The 20,900-nt window shown below is 41.3% G+C and overlaps 1 protein-coding gene across 3 annotated transcripts in view; it reads right to left on the bottom strand.

Moving 5' to 3' along the window:
- NT5C2 (5'-nucleotidase, cytosolic II) overlaps positions 1-20,900 on the bottom strand; it is a 63,850-nt gene that overhangs the window by 34,332 nt on the left and 8,618 nt on the right. For 2 of the 3 annotated variants that reach the window (XM_030029646.1, XM_030029641.1), the window contains one exon: positions 8,452-8,572. In XM_030029646.1, the coding sequence (XP_029885506.1) occupies positions 8,452-8,552 (101 nt within the window). In that variant the 5' untranslated portion in view covers positions 8,553-8,572. Of the gene's footprint in view, positions 1-8,451; positions 8,573-20,900 lie in introns of those variants that run through there. The other variant, XM_030029642.1, reaches the window with a different exon arrangement.

Genomic DNA, 20,900 nt, shown 5'->3' with positions numbered 1-20,900 from the left:
TTTTGTTCCAAAGTAAGTCTTATGACTAAAACATGAAAATTACTATACCAGCCCCCTCTTGGTAACAGCTGGTGAAGATCTCTCTTTCTCCATCAACTTGTAAATATTGCCTATGACCTAGAAACCATATGTGGCAGAGTCTAGTCCTGCCCCAACAGGGCACGGGACCTAGCAGATTTCAAGGCATCCTACTGACTGATTTGACATGGTAATTACTTCACCCACCAGTGCTGGAGTGAAACAGAACAAATATTTTAAAAAGCCAAAGAAGGCTATTACACAACATGTTCAGGACAGGAAATGAGAACACTTTTAATCAATTTAAACTTGGATATGCCTTGGCAGATTAAATGGCAGACTAAACAGTGGCAAAAAAACCTGGAACCAATTTCACTTGTCTTGTGAAGGCCCAGCCAGATATTGGGGTTATTTTGTAGGCACTCAGGACCTCAAATTTAAATCCTGATAAACGAAGATGTCTCCCATGCACAGTGCCCCCAGAGACACAAGGGGCTAAGTAGAGACTTACAAATATTTACTCCCAGAAGCTGACCACCTTACTTACTACTCTGAGTAAATCCCCTGAATTATCTGCAGTATCCTAGAAACTAAAGATAAAAGTTGAGATTAAATCACCACAATAGTTTCTGGCAAGAGCCAGGTGCTTCTCAGAAGCTGCAGACTTAGCCCATTTCAAAGCTGTGCTTAGATCCTAATCAAAGGTACGCTCAGCCTGATTTCAAGAACACCACTCAAATGTGTCTGTTGGCTACAAAAATGTAATGTCCCCACAGAAGACACGGTATAGAGAAATGACAAGAGTTGTTTTTAATGACTATAAAGCAAAACCAATACTAAGACCCCAAGACCCCTAACTACCTGAGAGAAAAGATCCTCTGGTCTCTAAAGGAAAGGATGAGATTACAAGTTTTTTACAGCTTATCTAGATAAACAAAAATCAAAGAAGCTTCCAGATTACAAACAGTCGAGGTAAAGTCAGAATAAGAGGAAAACTAAAATCACCTAACATTTTCAGGCAAGGAAGTTTTAATCTAGAATAATTCTTCTACTTGCCAGAATCAGAAGAAAGCACACTTTCCCTCCTCCTGTTTTTGTTTTTTTTTCCATTCAGAAAATAACTAGCAGCACTGGAGTTAAAAATTAAGCTCATCTAAAAATTTAACAGCACTGGGCAGTAAGACAAATCAAACTGCAGGCATAGCATGAGAACACCCTCTCCATTCCTTGTGCTGAGAGGCAGAGGTGGTATTGCCTAAACCCACCTCCCCAGCTCCACACCTGTCTGCAACCAGAGCACCTCCTTAAACAGGACATTGCCTTTCTCTTGCCTTCATCTTTCCTTCCTGATGAAAACCCAAGCTTTATATTTCTGCTTTGAGGAATATCCCTGTGAATCTCCCACACTTTTGCACTCCCTGTGCAGTGTGGCTGGAGCAGCCCAAGGTGTTGGTGCTTGTGGGGAAGCTGGTTGAGGGACCATATCCAGCCCCATCGGCTCCCTGAGCCAGCACATGGCACAGTTGGGAGGGGGGAGGCAGCAGCCTGGACTTGCGATGGCTTAACCTGGCACAGATCCACACCTTTAGAAAAATTGACTTGAGGAGCTGTTTAAGGGAAACCATGAAGCACACTTCCTCCCTAATGAGTCCTTCCTCAAAGATTAAACCCTGCAGCTTGGCCACAGCAGAAGGCTCTCAATGATGACAGTATTTATTTTCTTTTTGAGCTCTACGAATTGTGCTGGATAAGAGAAAAATGTGTTGTATTGCAAGGAAGAAGGAACTGCTGAGCATGCATAAAGGGAGCCACAGAGCCCTGATGCCCTCAGCACTGCAATTCACAGTCCTTTGTATTTTTACAAGAGAACTGATCTCAGTTTTGTTACTGTTCTTGTCAATCGATTCCAAGGCAAGAACCTAAATCCCAACTGTTCTCGAGTAACACAGGAGAAGAGTGTATATAGAGGGAGAAAAGTTTTTATTTTATTTGTGCAAAATCTCAAAAGCATTCTGTGCCCTGACTGAAATCTGCATGTATAATATTCTTGTAATATGACCAACAAAATAAACAAGGAGGAACTTGGCACATGGCTCACAGCTCCTCATATCGAGAAAATGAAAATGAACAATGTGAGGCGAGTTTCTGGAACAGAGCACTTTTATACTGATTTTCCAAATGTGTCTAGAAATACCTTCCAGCAAGAAGCATTCTTTGTCAGGAGAGTATGTTTCACTGGAAATTAAATAAATACAAAGAAACTTGCAACAGTGCTGAGTGGAACAACAAATACAGTGGGAGCTGGCTAAGCATGACCTACACGTGTGTTTAAAAAAGGCTATGGTCGACAGTTGGGCTTGAGCCAGCCACGAAACAGGGACTAACAAGCTAGAAGGCTCGGATTCCTGCTTCCTCAAAGTTTAGGCACTTCGGTTAATCTTCACTTTATGGACAACTTCCATGTTTTAGTAAGCCAGAAGAGTTAAAAAGAAATAAGAGGGAACTAAATGGATTAGCTTTTAATAGCCTCCCATGTCCAAGTTCCCCACGGCCTCTTCAAAAAAGCTAATAATGAAAAAAAATCCCACTACTCTTATGACAACTGGATATTCTCAGTACTACTAGCTAGTCCCCAGATGTTGTGTGGTTGGGGGAGATGTCTCACTACATGACACAATAGTTCTGGTTACAGGTTACTTCCACCAACAGCAGTGAACTCTGATAAATCCCTCACCAACCGTACTTAGCTGGCACAAATCATGTGAGCAACTTTAAGAAGATACTAAGGTACATCAAAAAGTCTTGTCCTTGGGTGCTGGAAGCTTTGGTACCTGTCTTAGAAGGGTAAGAAATAAACTGCTTTAAACTACTAAAACCAATGTAATCATTCTTTTGCTGAGTCTTGCCTCTTCAGGCAGGTAATGACCATTCCATGTATTATTATTTATCATACCATTTTTTTTTTTTTTTTTTTTTTTTAACAATGTTTGATTTTCAGAGTTCCATTTTAGTCCTTCTTCAACCAAAAAGGAATATTCTGACAGATCAGTATGTTTGTAATTGTATTTAGAGATAGTGTTTGGGCTCCAGATAACTTTAGGCAGATGAAACAGTATCAGATAGGGGAGACAGAAGAAGGGCATCAAAATTTCCTGGCCATTTCTAGTAACATTTCCAACATAGTGCCCTGCAATTTCACAAGACTAACCGTCCTTGTGCAATTATAGTGACATAAAACTGGAAAATCAGGTTACGACTGGAACTTAAAAGTCTGATGAGGCTGTATCCAGAAACATGACTATGAGCACTTCCCTCTGAAATTCAGCAAGAATCAGATGGAAAGAGATAGCCTTGGCCACTTCTGTTTCCATTGTTTGGGTTTTCTTCCCAGGCAACAGCAAAGTGCCAAGAAGCTCACATATGGATTCCATCCCAAAATAACACCCGTCTGCTCTGTGAAACTATTAAAGCTAGGGATCATGGGACATTTTCTATGTAATTTCTTTATTATTAATTTGGCAAGTGTTCTGCTTTCTCATAAGCTTGCCCATTCTGTCACCTTAACACTCCCTCCCCCTCCTCTCTCCAGTGTCCAAAGCACTAAAGCAAAATAAATAGAGAGCCACATGCTTCCCTCTGCTACACACATGCCACCACATGAGTCCAGGGAGGCTGTACAAAGACATATGAGGACAGATCATAGCCAGCACTGCCTACAGAGCTACCTCATTTACAGTTACATGAAAATACCATACATCGCCTATCCGAATGTGTCTGATGAAAAGAGCATTTTCAGACTGGTAAAGATTTTTTTCTCATTTGCCATCTCAATGAACTGATCATTTTAAAGAGACTTTATATATAGCTATCCAAACAGATAAACAGTTTCAAGCCTCATAGCCTAGTTTATATAACATTTCCACCTGTGCGCAATCACTGATGATCCAGTACCAATAAAGTGAAGAAACAAGATTAGCAGAGAATAGCCCAGAATTTAGAAATTTGAACAAACTAAAATACATCTTTAACCCTAGAAATCAAAAAAACCAATTGGTATCCTTTTGCTTTGTCATTATTAAAGTATATACCATTTTTTTCACCCAGGATCTCAGCGTATATTAACAGCTTAAATCACTTAACTCATATTACCACCATAAGATGCTTTGAAAACAAACTGTAGCACACAACTATGAAGCAACCTATTCAATACTCTATGACCGATCAGTAGGAGAATTAGGATTAGCAATCACGATGCCACATCCCCTGCGCTAGCCAGTAAACAACAGAGCAAGAAAACAAAACTAAAACAAAACCAGAAACCCCATGTTCAGGATGAGAAGTCTCAAATTACTCTGATGCAAAATGGTAAAAGCATCCCAAAGTCTGTATGTTTAACAAAAAGGCCATCTCAGCCTTACCTCCCTGTTACGCCAAAACCACAAAATAAAAGTAAATGCAAATACCTGTTTCCTGGATCTTGGTAACTGTCAGTAACAAGAGTGGATGGAACACCAACTTTTTCCATTATTTGCTTTAACTAGATGTGGTTGCTATTTAAACCCTAAAGAGCTATGTGAGATAATCCAGAGGGTGCCTAGAAGTGCTCACTCCAAGTTAAAAAATAGACACCAGGGCAATTTGGTGGCTCAGAGTCAACCTAGTTCTTGCCTAATTACAATCACATTAAATGACAGTACTCCTCCAGAGCAAATGATCTAGTGATTATCCTCTACCCGGAAAAGTCAACAAGCAGTGCATGAGGGAGGTGGCCTCACAACCACACACACTAAGGAAAAGCCGCCTAACAGCTACACATCCATTTTATTTCCGAATTAAAATGTATGTTGCCAATAGCACAGTAATGCAGTATCCTCTTACCAGTGACCTCTGCTAGAGAATGAATAACATCTAGCTTGTATATTAATTCATCTTTAGACCTCACCTCCAACAGGCGCCAACAATGTTGTATAACGAGGTTTGTGGCTGATAGTAACACTAGCTAACTGAAAGTCTTTGTTAAAGTTGTTAGAAATAACCTGAAGATAAAACCCCACCACTTCTCCTCCCCTACAGATTTTTCTGATTCTTGATGGTGCTTTTACGGCCCTTGAACTCTACAGCATAACATACATGTTCATATATGCAAGCTTTGCTTACTCCATCAATAACCTCAATACTGTAATTTCTTAAGCAGGTATACAAACTGATGCAAACACCAAACAAAACTTTTGGGAGGAAAACTGCTACGAGAGGAAAACAGCTATAAATATTTGATTTTGAACATTCTTGCCTATGGCACTCAGACGTGATTATGATATAGTCATCATAATGAGTCAGTATGCATTACACCAGTTAAACCAGTCTCAACTGGGATTTCTGCCAACAATGTTCTATGTTGAACATCCATCCATCAAGTATGATACAATAAGAAGTGCAACACCTGAAAAAACCACATTCCTAGTATGAACGACCACAGTAAAATATGACTATCAGAGTTACATGTTCATTTTTTTACAAAGTTTTTTTAAAGTTTTGCGCCCATGAGAACATTATTTTTATTTTTTAAGGTAAATTATTTTGCTTGGATTGGAAACTTTTCCCCTTATTTTATGCTGCTTCAACATTTACAATTCAAGCATATCAAATTTGGCGTAGTTCATGAGAACCAGAAAGCTGAATCAATTGGTCCAGGTATCTCCACTGATACTTAAGTAAGCATGAAATAAACAAACAGTGAAACAAGTTTTTAAAATTTCACACTTCAGAAAACCAAGCATTACTAGCAGCATTTAGAAAATCCCAACAAATGACTTCAAGCCCAACTGGGCTTCCAACATTCATACCAAAAGCTAGCCCCAGTTAGGCCCATCTGTAAATGTGAGCCAGCTGCCAAGCTCCTCCAGCCTTCCAGATTAGGCCCATAAGATCACTGGGACCAGCTTTAAGGTAAGAAAATTAATAGTTTTAAATGCAATGTTCTTTTTTATTGTTTTTGTTTCTAAGTCACTTTAGATTCATGTTTTCAAGGTTTTTTTCTTGAGCTGCTAGAGTAAGAGAGACAAAGACTGAAAAAGAAAAAGAGAAAAAAAAATGAAGGAATAGAAAGAAAAGAATCTTGACAATGAATGCCTTGTCCTTTATATCTCTCTTTTTCATAAAATTGACAGTGCTTCAGCAATATCCAAGAGTCAGAGCATACTTGGACCTCACTGAAACAAATTTACAACCTAGAACTGATGGCTGTGACCGGCACACATATTCTACATCTGAACAATTATTAACATACTAAAAAATATAACATAAAACAAGGGGAAAAACATGATAAAGTAGGACTGAATTTAAAGTCTACACTTATCTTTTAAGTAACATCACATCTGTTAACACTAAGATCACAAAAAATACCAGAAATAGAAATCTGACAACACTACTTCTGGAATGAGGTTGTTTCAGATTCTTACAATACTGGATTATCAAAATAACTCCTATGAAACTGGTACACCAAAGCCATTAATAGCACAGATTTATACTACAGTCTTGGCATTAGGTTCTCTCATTCTCTCCTGTTCCCTCCCTCTCTCTCATTCCCTCCCCCCCTCTCTCTTTTCAAGAGAGGATAGTAATTTCAAAACAAAAATGTGCCTCCCCTTAATGTATTTCCAGTGTTGTGCTTTCCATGAAAATCTGAAGTGCTAGCAACATTTCTGTTCAGTATGTTTTGAATAAGACATTTCTAGATTCTAAAAAGGGGTACTTAAACTGTACCACAGACTAATTTTGGACTACCAGATCCCAGTTCCTAGTGGGGAACCCTCCTTTATGAGTTCACTCTCATCTTCCATAAGGAAATTCTTTCTGAAGGTAAAGATTTCTTACATGAGTAAGAGTAAACATGATGAGGACTTGAATGTGTGAGCTCTTAAGGACAAGTACTGCTTCCTTTGGATCTTGTACAACACTTAGCAGACTGTCAGCACCTAACCATAACAAATGTTGAGGAAATATTTAGAGAAAAAAAAAAATAGGCCTAACTTTGACTTCATTTCCATCCATTTAAATCAGGAGTAACACAACTAAAGTCATGTAAAATTATGACACAAAGGTAAACCCTGTCAATGACTTCAACAAGGTGAATATTTTTTGCCAGGGAATGGTATAAAACCCCTCTCTTTTTACATGCTATATATAGTTACATTCATTAGACATTTCCATATCTGACAAACCAGCTGACACAGAGAGACTCAAATAATGCCACCACTTAAGACATGTGCCCAAACATATTCACTGGAAATTGGAAAGCTTCAGAAATGCATCACAGGATCCATTACTTAGCCTTAGACATTGCAACTTGCACAACCTGGCCTATCATATGATGCTAAGGCGTTTTTCTCTAATTAGATTCCATTTGGAGAATCAAAAGATATCTAACACTTCCAAAACACACTTCCTCAGAAATACCACCATATATGAATCACAAATGCAACATGGCATTTAAGCCTGAGGTTGGGAAACTTGACTTCTTTTTCTGTTTCTATATCACACATACATCTCCCCAACTCCTGCTGAATATACTCTGATCATCATGCTGCATGACTTCTCAAATTAAACAAGCTAAACTTCAAAGATACACCTCCCACAGACAGAATACTGACAATTACTCGATGCTGTTGTTTTTAACTCTGTAACGGTCCAGACATCTGATAAGGATACAAACTGCATCCATCTTTTATGCTCTACGCCTGGAACCTTGGGAGCTGTGGGCTAAATTCTTGGCTCAACCAAACCTCCAATGTGATCTTGTGAAAACAATCTAGTGTCTGTACTTTGAATCCCAAACTATAAAGTGAGCGTAATAAAATTTCTTTTATTCTATACTCTATCTTGTTTATTTAGACTGTAATTGTTTTACAGCAAAGATGGTTTTAGGCACACCTACCACAGAAAAGGAGGCTGAGATCTTGCCTAGTGCTTCTACATGCTCCTGTGGTGCACACAATTAATCATGCTAGATATAATTCTCGAACACTTAATTTCTGATCCCATTTTATTTCCTCCTTATTTGTATTTATGCATTCCAGTGTCTAAGGCTATGCTCTCCCAGTGTGCACTGCAATAATTACTATAACACTTCTGCCACTGAGTATGTCTTGACTTGAAAGCTTCTATCCGAAAATCTAACTTTGATTAATATTTCAACTGCACTAAGAAAGCATACCCTCACTTGCTCTAGTACATGTATTTCAACTCTACTGTTTGTAAATTCCTGCAGGCCAATACTATGCTATCTTCTAAGTTCTCTTCTACTAACACTTCTGCAAGGCAGGTGAGAACGACCTTTCTGTTTCACCAAGTGAAAAACAAGAAATGTGGGGTTTATGCTTAGTTTATTTCCCTCTGTCTCAGCACTTTAGTTTTGGGGTTACATGAACGACTTACCGGTGATAGGCTTCCCGACGGTACTTTTTCAGAGCATGCCCATCCATGTTTGCAGGGAGATCTGCTGCATTCTGGAGTCGGTCGCTCCATGAGGTTGTCATCTTCAAATGCTTATTTATTTCTGAAAGAGACAGGTGAGAAAAGCTTGCTTAAGTTCATGGTTTGTTTCACCAGAAAGTTGCCTGTTTCCTGGTACGAAGAGATGCAATGCCACTCAGGAAGTCTTGCAAAGTACCCGGTGGCATGATCTGAGTTTGCAGGTCAAGTAAGATGCTTTCCTCGGAGATGTTTGATGAGATAGGGTGGTAAAACAGAGAACTAGGAAGGCTTTTCCACATGGCTGGAACTGCAAAGGCATTCCTATCTATTGTGGTGAAAATGCATTTAGAAATGGAGACCTTGCTTTCATTGCTGAAAAGAGGTATTTTTTGATCCTAGAGTTACTAATATGCACTAGCTATAAGTGATGCAAAACCTACCCTTTATACACAAGATAAATTAGGCAGGGCAAGCCCTACAAACACCAGTGGGACTGACCTTGCCACTTTTACCACACAGTAAAAATAAACAGCCTTGTCTCTGGCCATTTGATCTCTAAGCAAAGACAAAGCTTCAAACTGATGCTAAATTAGCAGAAATAATTGGAAGGAAAGTAGAAAGATGATCTTTTGTCCTCTGCAGGTCAGCCACATTCAGACAGAGCAAGAACAGACTGCAAACCTGTAACACTAGCAATGCAAATATTCACCAGCAGATCTTCACAAACATCTGCACCCCTTCACAAGTAGTGGTTGTCAAAACCAAACCACTGGACAGTCCTTCTCGTCAGGAAGGCCCTGCAGTGAGGAAACAGGGGTACCTTTCCTGGTTGTTACTAGCACACTGGGGCAATTCTGCTCACCCCCTCCTCCAGCCAGACACATGTCCTGCTGCATCCCTGGCACCAAGTGGGATGATGAAGCAGCCCCACAGTGAGTCAGTTCAGCTCACCAGTCCAAGTCCTCACCCATCAAAACTAACCAACCAAAAGCAAACAAAAATTGGGTAGTTCTCCACTGGTCGGCGGGCTGAACCCAGCTTAACCTGCCACAGCGGTGTCATTAGAGCAGGTGCAAAGAATGGGGTGGGAGACACATCCCACAGTTATACCAAATTAGGTATAACATGAAACCACAGTCTTGTGTAACCCACACAACTACTGGACCTCAAAGTTTGGCTTGTTTGCTCTTACTTAAAAGATACAAAACCACCCACAAGCTACATGGGTAATGATACAGCAACCATTTCTAGACACCTTTAAAATATGACTGCCCTCATTTTACAGAAGGGAAACTAGATTTTTTTCAGCAAAGTAGAGAGTAGAGCAAGTGTCCAAACCAGCGTTAGAAGTCACAGTGCTCTTGGCAGTCACATGCATGCTCGCTCTCCTGGAGGAAACCTGTATAATTTTTTAGTTTTAAATTTTATTAAAGAGCAACAGTTGCAATTGTCACAGCATTTGTTACATCTATTTACCTACTAGTTGCTGCTCATAAAAAAACAAACAGACGGCAAACAGCTTGCCTGTAAAAAATACGTTCCTCCCTCCTCCAGCATTCTCTGCTTGTCTCCCAGTTACTATAACCAAGGTTTACAAATGCATCTTCTGCCACATCCTAAAGGTCACCAAATTTAGGCTCTGGCAGGCAGCCCAAGGGACCGCATGCCAGAGCTGAGAGCTCTCCCCCCTCCCCGAATTCCCTGCAACACACCCAGGAGAGGAGGTCACCGCAGTGAGAGGGCGATGGGCCATTCTAGCCAGCCACAACTTCCACAACAGGGCATGCAGGGAGAAGCAGCTTCTAAAATAGCCCAGGCCCCAGCCACCAAGGGCTTATAAGTAATTACCAGCTATTTAAGCCGTGCCCAAAGGCAGATGGAAGGCAGCACAGGGCACGGAACTAAACAGCCCGCAAGCATCAACCTGTTCCACTTCAAAGGCAGGGCACTGCCCGCAGCAACACCCCTTAGAGGCAGCAAGGGCTGCAGCAGTCCTCGGGAGAGGAGCAGTGCCTGTGCAGGAGGGACAGACTCCAGGTCAGCAGCCGAGAGACAGGCAGCACAGCGAGGGATCTGGTACGACCCCACGACTGCAAACTACAGAAAGGGCTTGTGTCCCCAGAGGGTGGAAAAGCATCTACCCCATGGATATTTCAAGATGGTCCAGATCATCACCACCTTGGTCTTACCTGGAGCTATTTTAATGCTACTAACCTAGAGCTACAGATTCAGATCCAAAAGACATATACATCTAAGGCCTCTAAAAGGCATGTTAAATAGCTCTGAAAAAACTGTTGCATGGCAGGTCTTACGACTTTTAGACAGCTCTGGGTCTAGGTCTTCCAGCTGAAACAAGTCCAAATCCAAGCTTCCTGCCATTTAGAAGGGCTGCACTATTCTGCTAACCCAGCCAGACACATAGCAAGATTCAAAGATTTACACCCACAGCCAAAGCCAGAGACTCTTCCGTTCTGCCAGCCTCTTCTTCCCACTTCATCTGCTTCCCATCACCATCACACCACATCAGAGATGCTGACACGGCTACTAGGATAGGACTGCTCCCAAAGGCCATCCATGCCAGACATCTGACAGTTCACCAGTAGTATCCTACAAAATACCCTAAAATCCAGATGGCAGAAGAATTTTAGCAGGCTATCTTTAATAACATCCTTTCCAAAATGAGGAATCGGTGAAGCAGTTTGAGCTCCTATGTGATGAAACCCTCCTCTACAGGAGAAACCAGGCAGCATCATTTCGTGTGTGCTGGGATTCAAAAAGCTGAGACTTGAGGAAACCACAAAAATCTGAGTTTCCATAATTAAGCAAGAAAGGCCTGAATTATTTTAATGATCCAGCAGTATTTTTCTGTAGCTGTGATGAACAGAGTTCACAAGCAGGACAAGGTCTGTAGACAGAGGCAATATCTTTTATTAGACCAACTGGTACGGCTGGAAAAAATAGACAAGCTCTTGAGCACACAAGCTTGTCTAAGTTTTCAAACTCTATCGGTTGCTCTAATAAAAGATATTACAGCTAACTTCAGGCTTTGCCCTGATTTATTTATTAAAATCTTTCTTTTAATGTTCACTCAGCATAAAATAAAAACATCTTATGCTGAAGTTTTGTATTACATGAACTCAGAGGCACTCTTACAGCTTAGCAGACTCCATGGGCACTGTGACAATAGCTTACTGCTCTGAAATAAAACAGTAACAACAAAAGATACTGTGATGGATGTTCCCCACCCAAAAGTCTTACTCACACAAAAAGTCTCACGGACTTCAATGAAATTGTTCCGATGCTTCAAAGGTGTAAAAATCAGCCTACCTGCGTGGGTGAGAGACATGGGACCTGATCCCTGAATACAAATTCCTTCTTCCAAATAGAGAGAGAAAAATAAGAAGGACTGAATCACTCCATACACTTGTAAGCCACTGGAATAAACATCTAAGAGAGCAGGCAGCCAGCCAGGCAAAATTCTCGACTCTGAGCAACTGAAATACGATGCATCTTTCTTTAGTTACAAATCTATTTTTGAAATCAATAATCTATAAATAGGTTCACATAAAAATAGAAATCTTTACACAGATAAAGCATGTCAGAACACCTCCCCATAATTTACTGCAAACATGCTCCTTGCTAGTGCAGTCTTAATTAAGCATCTGATAGCATTTATGGTACAGGGTTCATTTTGAAAAAGTATTTAAAATCTCAGCTTCAAAGCTTTGATACAGAGCTATTATCTAGCACGTATGCTTTGATCCAAAAGAACATGAGATTTTTAGCACATATTTTGAAATAAGTCCATTTGCTTCTTTTGTCAGATTTTGGCTGATTTCAAGTATTATCCATAGTGTATTTTTTTTCAAGTACTTACACATATAAAATAACATGTCCAGAAGCATTCCCCTTCAAGTTTTACTGTTATTTTTCTTATCTTTTTTGGCCAACAGATAGTTAGAAATTTCTGCACCTGATGATACTTGATGTGTTCAGGTTAAATGCACTGCCTGTATTTTTTTCTGAGTTTGTTTTAACACTTCGATGATGCAATGCCAAATCAGAGGCACACACGCTAAAACATAGAGATGAACAAAATAGCAGTAACAATCCCACTTTTTCCAGGACATTCTCCGAGAGCTTGTATAGCAGAAAACAAAAGCATCACTAACCAATCCAAGGTTGTAGCGTACTCACACTGATTTGCCATGCACTACATCTGCCTCTTCTCACACATTCTGCTTCAAGAATCATTAATGCCTTGTCAGTGCGACCCACACACGTACATGCACAGTGGAAAGCGAATAGAGAGAAAAATCATCACACCTAACATTAGCTACTTAAAAGCTTTGCGTCTAGTCAGAGGCTGTGGGTGTACAGACAAGTCTTGTGGTGCCCTTGCCAAGGCTAGAGCAGTTCCTGGCTCCCTACTGCAATGCTGCTCCATCTCAAGGGGCTTTGTGGAGTCTCAGCAAGGGGGGAGTGAACCACGTTAAAATCCTGAGAGAGGGAAAAAGCAAAGGGAGCAGGATTGAGGTTGGCTTGTTCAAGACTCCTATCACATTCCTGGTCCAAGTCATGGCATGGCTTCACGAACAGGGCAGGGGAAAAGCAGTTTTTTCTGCAGCTGAGTGGACTGTCCATGTAAGGGTGGTTAAGAGAAGTGAGTGACTCACTTTCCAGGAGTGTCCGTCTCCCTCCACCGAGAGCAGAAGTAGCTTGCACCTAGTTTAGGCTAGACACTCGGACAGCTAGCATCAGAGGAGGTGAAATCCACTCAGGTTAGCATCATATGCTTTGATCCTCTGGAGCATCTGACATCCTGGGATGGACTGCAGAAGGTGGCCAGGACTGTGTCATCCCCCTCAATAGTATCTACTGCCACTGTGTGATCAGGAGCTGGGCACGCTCCCAGCCTCACCCAGAAGGGCAGTTCTTACACCTGTGATCCCAAAGCACTCCACCGACTCTCATTCACATAATACATTTAGGGGCAGCAAAAGGTGCTGTCCCTGTTTTGTCAGCTAAGGATAGCGGGGCACAGAGAAGGTAGTAACAGAGAGCAAGAGGGAACCAAATGCAGAAGTCCTAATTCCCCAGTCCCTGTGCTAAAAACCAGTCTGAGTTCCTACCGCTGTCAGGATGAATCACAGAGATGCAATGTATCTTCCTTGTGCGGTATACTTTAACACAAATTCAAATTTCAATACTTAGCATCAACTGGCAGACACTGAAAGGTCAGCTAAAAAGTATATTAAATATAATTTCATGCTTAACGTTGCCAGCTTCATGAACACAAGCATGCTCTGATATATGTGCCCTGCTTGAAACTGCACAGTAGGAATAATGCCTACACCGATACACCCTTAGCAAGCTCAAATCTCTACACATTTCTAAACATGCCTGACTTCTGTTCCCTGCAGGGGTCAAGCCCTGCGTTGACCCCTGGCTCTCCCATGTTGCACCCACATTCCCAGCCTATTTACTTGTTTGCCATGCAACTATTTCAGTCTTCTCTTCAAAACAACCATTTCAGTCTCCTCTTCAACACCGCCAGTCAGGCACTGTGCTTGATTGCACCCACCATGCCCACACTGAAGCTCTCTGCAAAGACAATGAATGAGTCTAGCGTATAAATACCAATCATTACTCCCCTTTCCCTTATGTGCCAGCCTTTCGATGGCTACCTCCCTGGAACAATCCTTTCTGTGCAGGCTCCCACCTCAGCCAAGGGGTGACTGAACTCAGCTGGGGACTAGCTGAGCAGCTGGAGGCCCCACCAGCAGTGTCCAGGAGGGAAGAACCCTCAAACACTCCACGAACCCAAACTGTGTGTCACAAACTCAGTGAAGGGATGTGACAGACGAGACAAAGATGAGACATCTTGGGACTGCTAGAAGGCAAGGTGACATAGAATTTCTAGAACCAAAAATGCCAACTAATGAGAAAAAGAGTCTGTTAAGTGGCATCTCTGAATCCCAGGAGAACTATTCATGTGAGCTAAATACCGAAATCTCTGCTCACGCCCTGCTTGGGAAGAACAGTGCAGAGAAAATGGGTGGGGGACTCCCCAGTCCACATTTTAATGTTCCTGATAACTCAGAACTACAGGTCCCAGATGTACAGAAGTCAGTATGACCACAGAATCCAGGAGTACCATCAAAACACACAGGAAAACAGGGCAAACTGCTCCTTGACCTCCTACCAGTACAATGTAAAAAAGAAAAAAAGTCTTGTGATACACGAACTTGCAAAATTTGGTGGAGGTCCCACTTCTGGAAAGCTAAGGACAATAAAAAGATTTTCTAAGAAATCCTTGCAAGAGAGCAGAGGCACTACTGAACAGAGATGAAGAACAATTCAGAAGGAGTAGAATTCTTCAAGAAATGTCTCTCATTTGCATTCAAAAAAAACGATGCTAGTCTGTTAAACCCTCGATGACAACAAAGCATATCCCACTCAATTTGCTACCAACGAGAATGTTAAACAATACACAGAGATGAACACCTTTAACCAGCCAGTCTGATGAAGTCTCCCCAGGAATCCTAAAATAATTAGCTGCATATATTTTAGGCTATGTCAGCTTTACCTGATGGCACAGCTAGGAAATGCACTGCAAATCACAACACTGAATTCAGTTAATGAAGAATTAGAAGACAAAAATATAGTAAGTCTTGGTGAAGGTATCAGTTATACTAGGTATCTAGATCATGTCTACAAATTCTTGAAGACTGAGAACTACCTGTACTTACGCATGACAAAAGCCCCAAAGCAGTAGGCTTCTGACTTGCTCCAAGCCACAGGGTGCCGAACGACGCTCCAGTTTTGTTCTGAATTGCAGCCTTACACACCAGCTCTGTTAGTTCACATAGTTCCCTCCCTCTCCCCCACAACCCTGGGATGACAATTCAAACCACTCTGTGTTTTACTGCCAACGCTTCTGCTTAATAGCCAATGGCAAATTGTTTCCGAAAGGTGTTTTCAATTAGTGACACTTTTGGAAAATTAGTATGTCCATGACTTGAGATCTCTGGCAACACTGGAAAGCCCACAGTTTCCAAATATAAGCAGTGAAGCTTGTAAATGATCTAAAGCAGAAAATTGACTTTTTTTTTTTTTCTTCTCCTTGTGCTAAAGTTAAGTTCTTCAGTTGAAGAACTTCTACTTCTGGGTGGCCACCTCTCTGACAGCAAGGTTTCAGGTTCATGATGGCAGGAAGGACAAAATACGCTCTTCCTATTAGAATATTAAATTACTTCCAAGAGACACTTCAAAGCTTACTCTCAGCTCATGATAATACTTGAGGTTGGCTTTAAGCAGGAAGATTCTGTATGCCCATTACAGGGTATTAAAGAGGTATAGACCTGCTGTTAAGAACCTGTTAAGATTAACCACAGACACATGTTTTGAGTTTACAGTAGATCCCACTTGCAGTACAAGGACTAATTGGATTAAATTAGATTGATAACACTCTTCTTGCTCCATGGATTGTACTAACCTCCCACCGCCAAGCTTGCAATCTCCAACACTGGCTTTGAGTCTTCCCGCAGGAAGGGGGTAGCTGTTTCTCTTGGGCACCACTGCAGTGCTGACATCAGTGAAGCTCCTTTTTCCAAAAGGGTGCTTTTAATGAAATTGGTAAAGCATTCCCAGTCATACCTTTATTTAAGTATAGTCTGACTGATAGATGATGGTAACCCATGGGTTATTTCTGAATGGGTAAGGTATAAGAAGGGAGAATGCTATTCATGTGGCTTACTACAGGATTTGATTTAATTTCAGGCTGAATCTTCTCTGTTGTAAAGCCAGATGCTAAAGTAATGGCTATATATCAAATAAGTTGTAAAATATATTTAACAAAACCCTGCTTATTTTAGATGGATTTTTTAATCAGACTATTTCTCCTGACAATCATATCCACAGAGTGGCTGCACAGTGCCTAGAGGTCCAGCAATAATCCAGCACCCAAATGCATTAGACGCACTAAAAACCACAGACACATAAATTTGGAGTTTCTTCGGGTGACCACCCATTTTCATCCAAGGAGTTCTATTCATTCAGGAACTCCAAAGAGCACTCTGTTATTTAAAACATTATTAAATGTTATTTAAAACATTTTAAGCATTATTTAATCATCATCAATTTTATGGATGGTTAGAAAGGAATTTGGAAAACTGAATTCCACAGTGCAACTCTGTGAAGAGCAAACCTCAAATCTGACCCTCTCTGAGTACCATGAGACCATCCATTCTCCTCATTTATCTGTAACTGAGTTTACTGCCTTGAAATGGGAACCACAAATTGTCCAGTGAGCTAATTAGCATATTTTCTAGTTTCCGTATAGCTCGTGCTTCTCAGTATTTCCTGCAGAATTACCATTTTAATGAAGTTGTTTCCAACATACTGTTTCTTACACAGTTTGTTAGAGGTAATGTTAGTTCTCCACTTCTCCAAGTCTAGTGTGCCCTGTATCATCCCACCGCTAGAAAAAAAGGACAACCATACTTAAGGAATGTGAGACTTGATCCAGAAGAGCAAGAGCTATGCCACAGAGAAGAATCAGTGAACATGAGCTCTCAAAGAAATGCTGTGACTGCAGGTCAAATATGATCCTGGGATGTACAAGACTACCAAGCAGGACTCCATGTGCCTATCTGTCACTGCTACAAACACTCCTGGAAAACTGTCTTCAGCCAGCTGTCCCCATTCAAGAATGATACTGATTATATTGAGGAAGGAATAAAGCTGTGAGAGGGAGTAAGGCTGGAGTGGAAGATTGCCAATTTACGGAGAGCAGCTCTGCAGGTGATTTGAAAATAGTCTAGAAGCATTTATGTACAGGAAAGCAGCATGACTGTGGAGGGCTCTTAGTCTAGCAATGACAGAACAAAAGCCCATGACTGGAAATTAAATAAATCTACACAAAAAATATTAACAGAGAGGACAGTTAATTATGAAACAACTTAACAAATTTCTACAGTAGTCTTTCCATCACCAGAGGGCTCTAAGTGAAGGGGGGTGGTGGTGGTGTGATGTTTCAATTAGCCTTTTTTTTCACAGAGTCAAGAATTAATGCAGAAAAGTCAGCCTGAGCTACACAGCAGGTCAGTCAAACATGAGTATCGTGCCTCAGGTGACTCTTCCTCACCTTATAAATCAATGTATCAGTGACTAAGAGGATGAGGCACAAGCAATATTGGAAAGAAACCTCCAGAGAGGTTTCACCCGGAGAGAAGGTGAATGGACAAACAAAGGCTCTTCGGAGCCAACACCAACATGAACTGTGCACCTTAATGGCCCTGGGAAACAAGCTTCCTTGGGAAAATGTCTTCAGCAGCCTGCAGCAACCTCTGCTGCAGAGGTTCCCAAACTGCTGTCCAACTGAACGCCTGCCAACAGCAAGCATGGACCTGGCTTAGATGATGTTCTCACTGCTTTTTGTTTCCAGCTGTTAAATTCCAGTAAGAAACATGTAAGATAATTAAAATATTTTACTCACTGTTTTTCCCGTAAGCAATTGCTCTAGTTGCACAGGGTCTTGAAAGATTAAAAACTAGAGATGAATTTGATCCCTCTACTGTAATACAGTCCACCCTAAAGAAAATATTTAAGAGTTCCCATGTATTTACTTTAGCTGAAAACTGGGAGGTAAGCTTTGATGCAAATGCCCACCACAATCGGAACTCAATGTTTGATGGATATCTGCAAATACTAGTATCATTGCTACGAAGATGAAGCATGACAGTGTGCTAGCCAAGCTGCAGGTAAACGTAAACAGCACGACAGGCAGAAATGTCAGCATGGAAGTGAACACACTGAATTCTGCAAATCAGAAAGGAAAGTCAAGATAAACTTTTCTGTTCCAACTCTGTTCCTTTACGTCAAAAATCTATAGCATCTTTAGCAACAAATAAACTTGCCGTCAAGAACAGACAAATATAACCCCTGGTACTCAGCAGCCAGAGCATTGCTCCCCATTCTCAAAGGAAACTGCCAGTTTCTTCTGTCCCCTTCAGCTTGTCACCCCTCAGTAACACCCTTGGTATTCAAACCTGTGCAAGGATCTATTATTACCAACTCAGGACAGCTGAACACCTCTGTGTGAGTTACAGTTCCCAAAGAGAGAGGACAAGATGAGACAAGCCATCCCCGGAGAGAGAACTAGAAAGCCATCCTTCCACATACCGATTTCAAACCAAGGAACAACTGCCACTCTAACCTGCTATTAAGGATTATACAACAGTAGCTCTTTTGGCAGCAGGTCACAGTGTTGCAAAACAATGATGCTTTTCATTAGATTCCACTGTGTTTCAGGAAGCAAATACAGACTTAACGGGCCTTTCCAGAAGCATGGTAGCAACTGACAAAGTATTTGAGATGCACAACTCTGATCAGTAGCATAGTCATTCTGAAAGCATGCGACTGGGTCAGCTTGGATAACGCAAACAGCCAAAAGTCCTCTTTATCTTCTAAACACTGAAGGTGAGGGAGGACATTTTATTGGCTTTCCTTACTGACTGTGCTTACTGGTAAAAAACTCTCTTGTCTCTGAAGATCACATCCCTGCTTCATTAATATTTTATAGAAAAAGCAAAGATACTGAGAGCTTATTCTGGCTTTTTTCTAATCTTTGAAGGTAAAGGGAAGAGTAAGGATGATTTTTTAGAGACACTTGAACCCTCTTCCATGCTGGATGGGCCCTCTCTACATGTTTATGGGCTACATAAACAGATGTGACAGCAGAATCAGCATCTGAACCATCTCTGCAGGCTGGAAACATGAGTTCACATCTCCCGCCAGCCTTGGCTGAAAGCGGTCCCTGCTCAGCCCAGGTGTGGATAGCCAGCTGGCTAGTCAGCATGAGTCCCAGGGCTCTGGACACAACACTTGCCAAGGGACGTGCTGCTGAGTAAAGAAGCTGGCATACTTGAACAGGGGAACACTGGCTCCTCCTTCAAAAAAAAAAGTTACTGAAAATAAACACTGAGATCAACAGCTGAAGACGATCCGGTAATTCTGAGAGCTGCTCTGTCAAAATCAGCGATGACTCTTTTTTTTCCTTGCTAAGAGTTTTCTTCTCCAGCACCACTCCCTTCTCCTCCCACCTTCTTTAAGGAGAAAGCTTACCAAATGCTTATTGGTCTCTCTTTCTTTTGAGATCTTACCCACTAATAACAGACAGATCACTGACAAATAAACCTATCTTTCCAAAAGAAGAAGGGTGAGTTGAGGACTGTGGAACTAAGGCAGACATAGGAGAGAAAGCCTTAATACCCAGCAAGGCCACAGACTTGATATGCAAAACCCAGCCAGTTTTCAACTTGCTGTTTGTCTGCAAAACACAAACAAGATAAAATAATGGTACTCCTCAGCCATATCGGGCACTGTGAAGATAAATACAGAAATAATTTAGTTAAGAGAATCTTGATTCTCAGTTATCCTAATATACAGGGCTCCAGACACATACTAGTCTACTACAGAATTCATGGCTTCCTACTTTTGTCCTTAATAATGGTTACCTATCCCTTTTCCAAGAAGCCTTCCCTGAGGCTGATCTAGCCTTTCAGGTGAGAACGGCAAGAGCCTTCTGCATCCAGGCTCAGCTCATCAAAATCGCTCCTGGGCTGGCTCTAACACTCTCCTGAAATGCTCACAAAGGCCAGAAGTACAACTATCTCCTTCTCTATGTTCCTCCTAGTTCAGTAACCACAGGTACCCCTCACCTGAGCCACACATAAATCCTTTCTCCCCAAACCAGATGTTGGACATGTGCTTACCACTCATCGCAGAGATCAGAAAGGTGCATACCCAGCCTTTCCTGCACTCTGTTCTTAGCAAGCAGCCCCACATAGCAGCTCCTTGCCAGTGAGAATAAAGATACACAGACCCACCAACCGAGCAAGCACAAAGGTGAAAAAACAGGGAACGTCAAGTCTGTAGGTGTTTTGAAGTGCTCTTACAGTGTGAAGTTCCCCTCCACATAAAGAGTACAACCCATTCCTTTTCTGACCTGTTTTTTTAATCAGAGCCAAACATAGTAATTATAGTCTGCCTGATTACAAAAGAAATTACAAATCTGTCCTTAGGGCACAATAGTGTCCCCATGTAGATGTTATCAGCCCCCAAATCTCATTTAATCTTGACAGATGTGTAGTACCGAGGAAACTCTATAAGTAAATTAATTTTATGAATACCTTCTCTGCAGTACTCCCATGCTCTTCCAAAAGACTGCTAATTCATACAGTATTTCTTAGGCAACCTATGTAACTTAATTCATCAGTAAAATAACTGAACATCTAGGATGACTTTGAACTTCTGCTAAGTCTCTGGCTTCTCTTTGATAACCTAACTGTCTCAGGTTTATCAAGTGATACCAAAGGCCTAGATTATACCATTTTCCAACTGTACCA

This window comes from Aquila chrysaetos, chromosome 11 (genome assembly GCF_900496995.4).
Source record: "Aquila chrysaetos chrysaetos chromosome 11, bAquChr1.4, whole genome shotgun sequence".
NCBI classification, from domain to species: domain Eukaryota; kingdom Metazoa; phylum Chordata; class Aves; order Accipitriformes; family Accipitridae; genus Aquila; species Aquila chrysaetos.
Note: the sequence above shows the minus strand (reverse complement) of the source record. Positions and strands in the feature narration are given on the sequence as shown.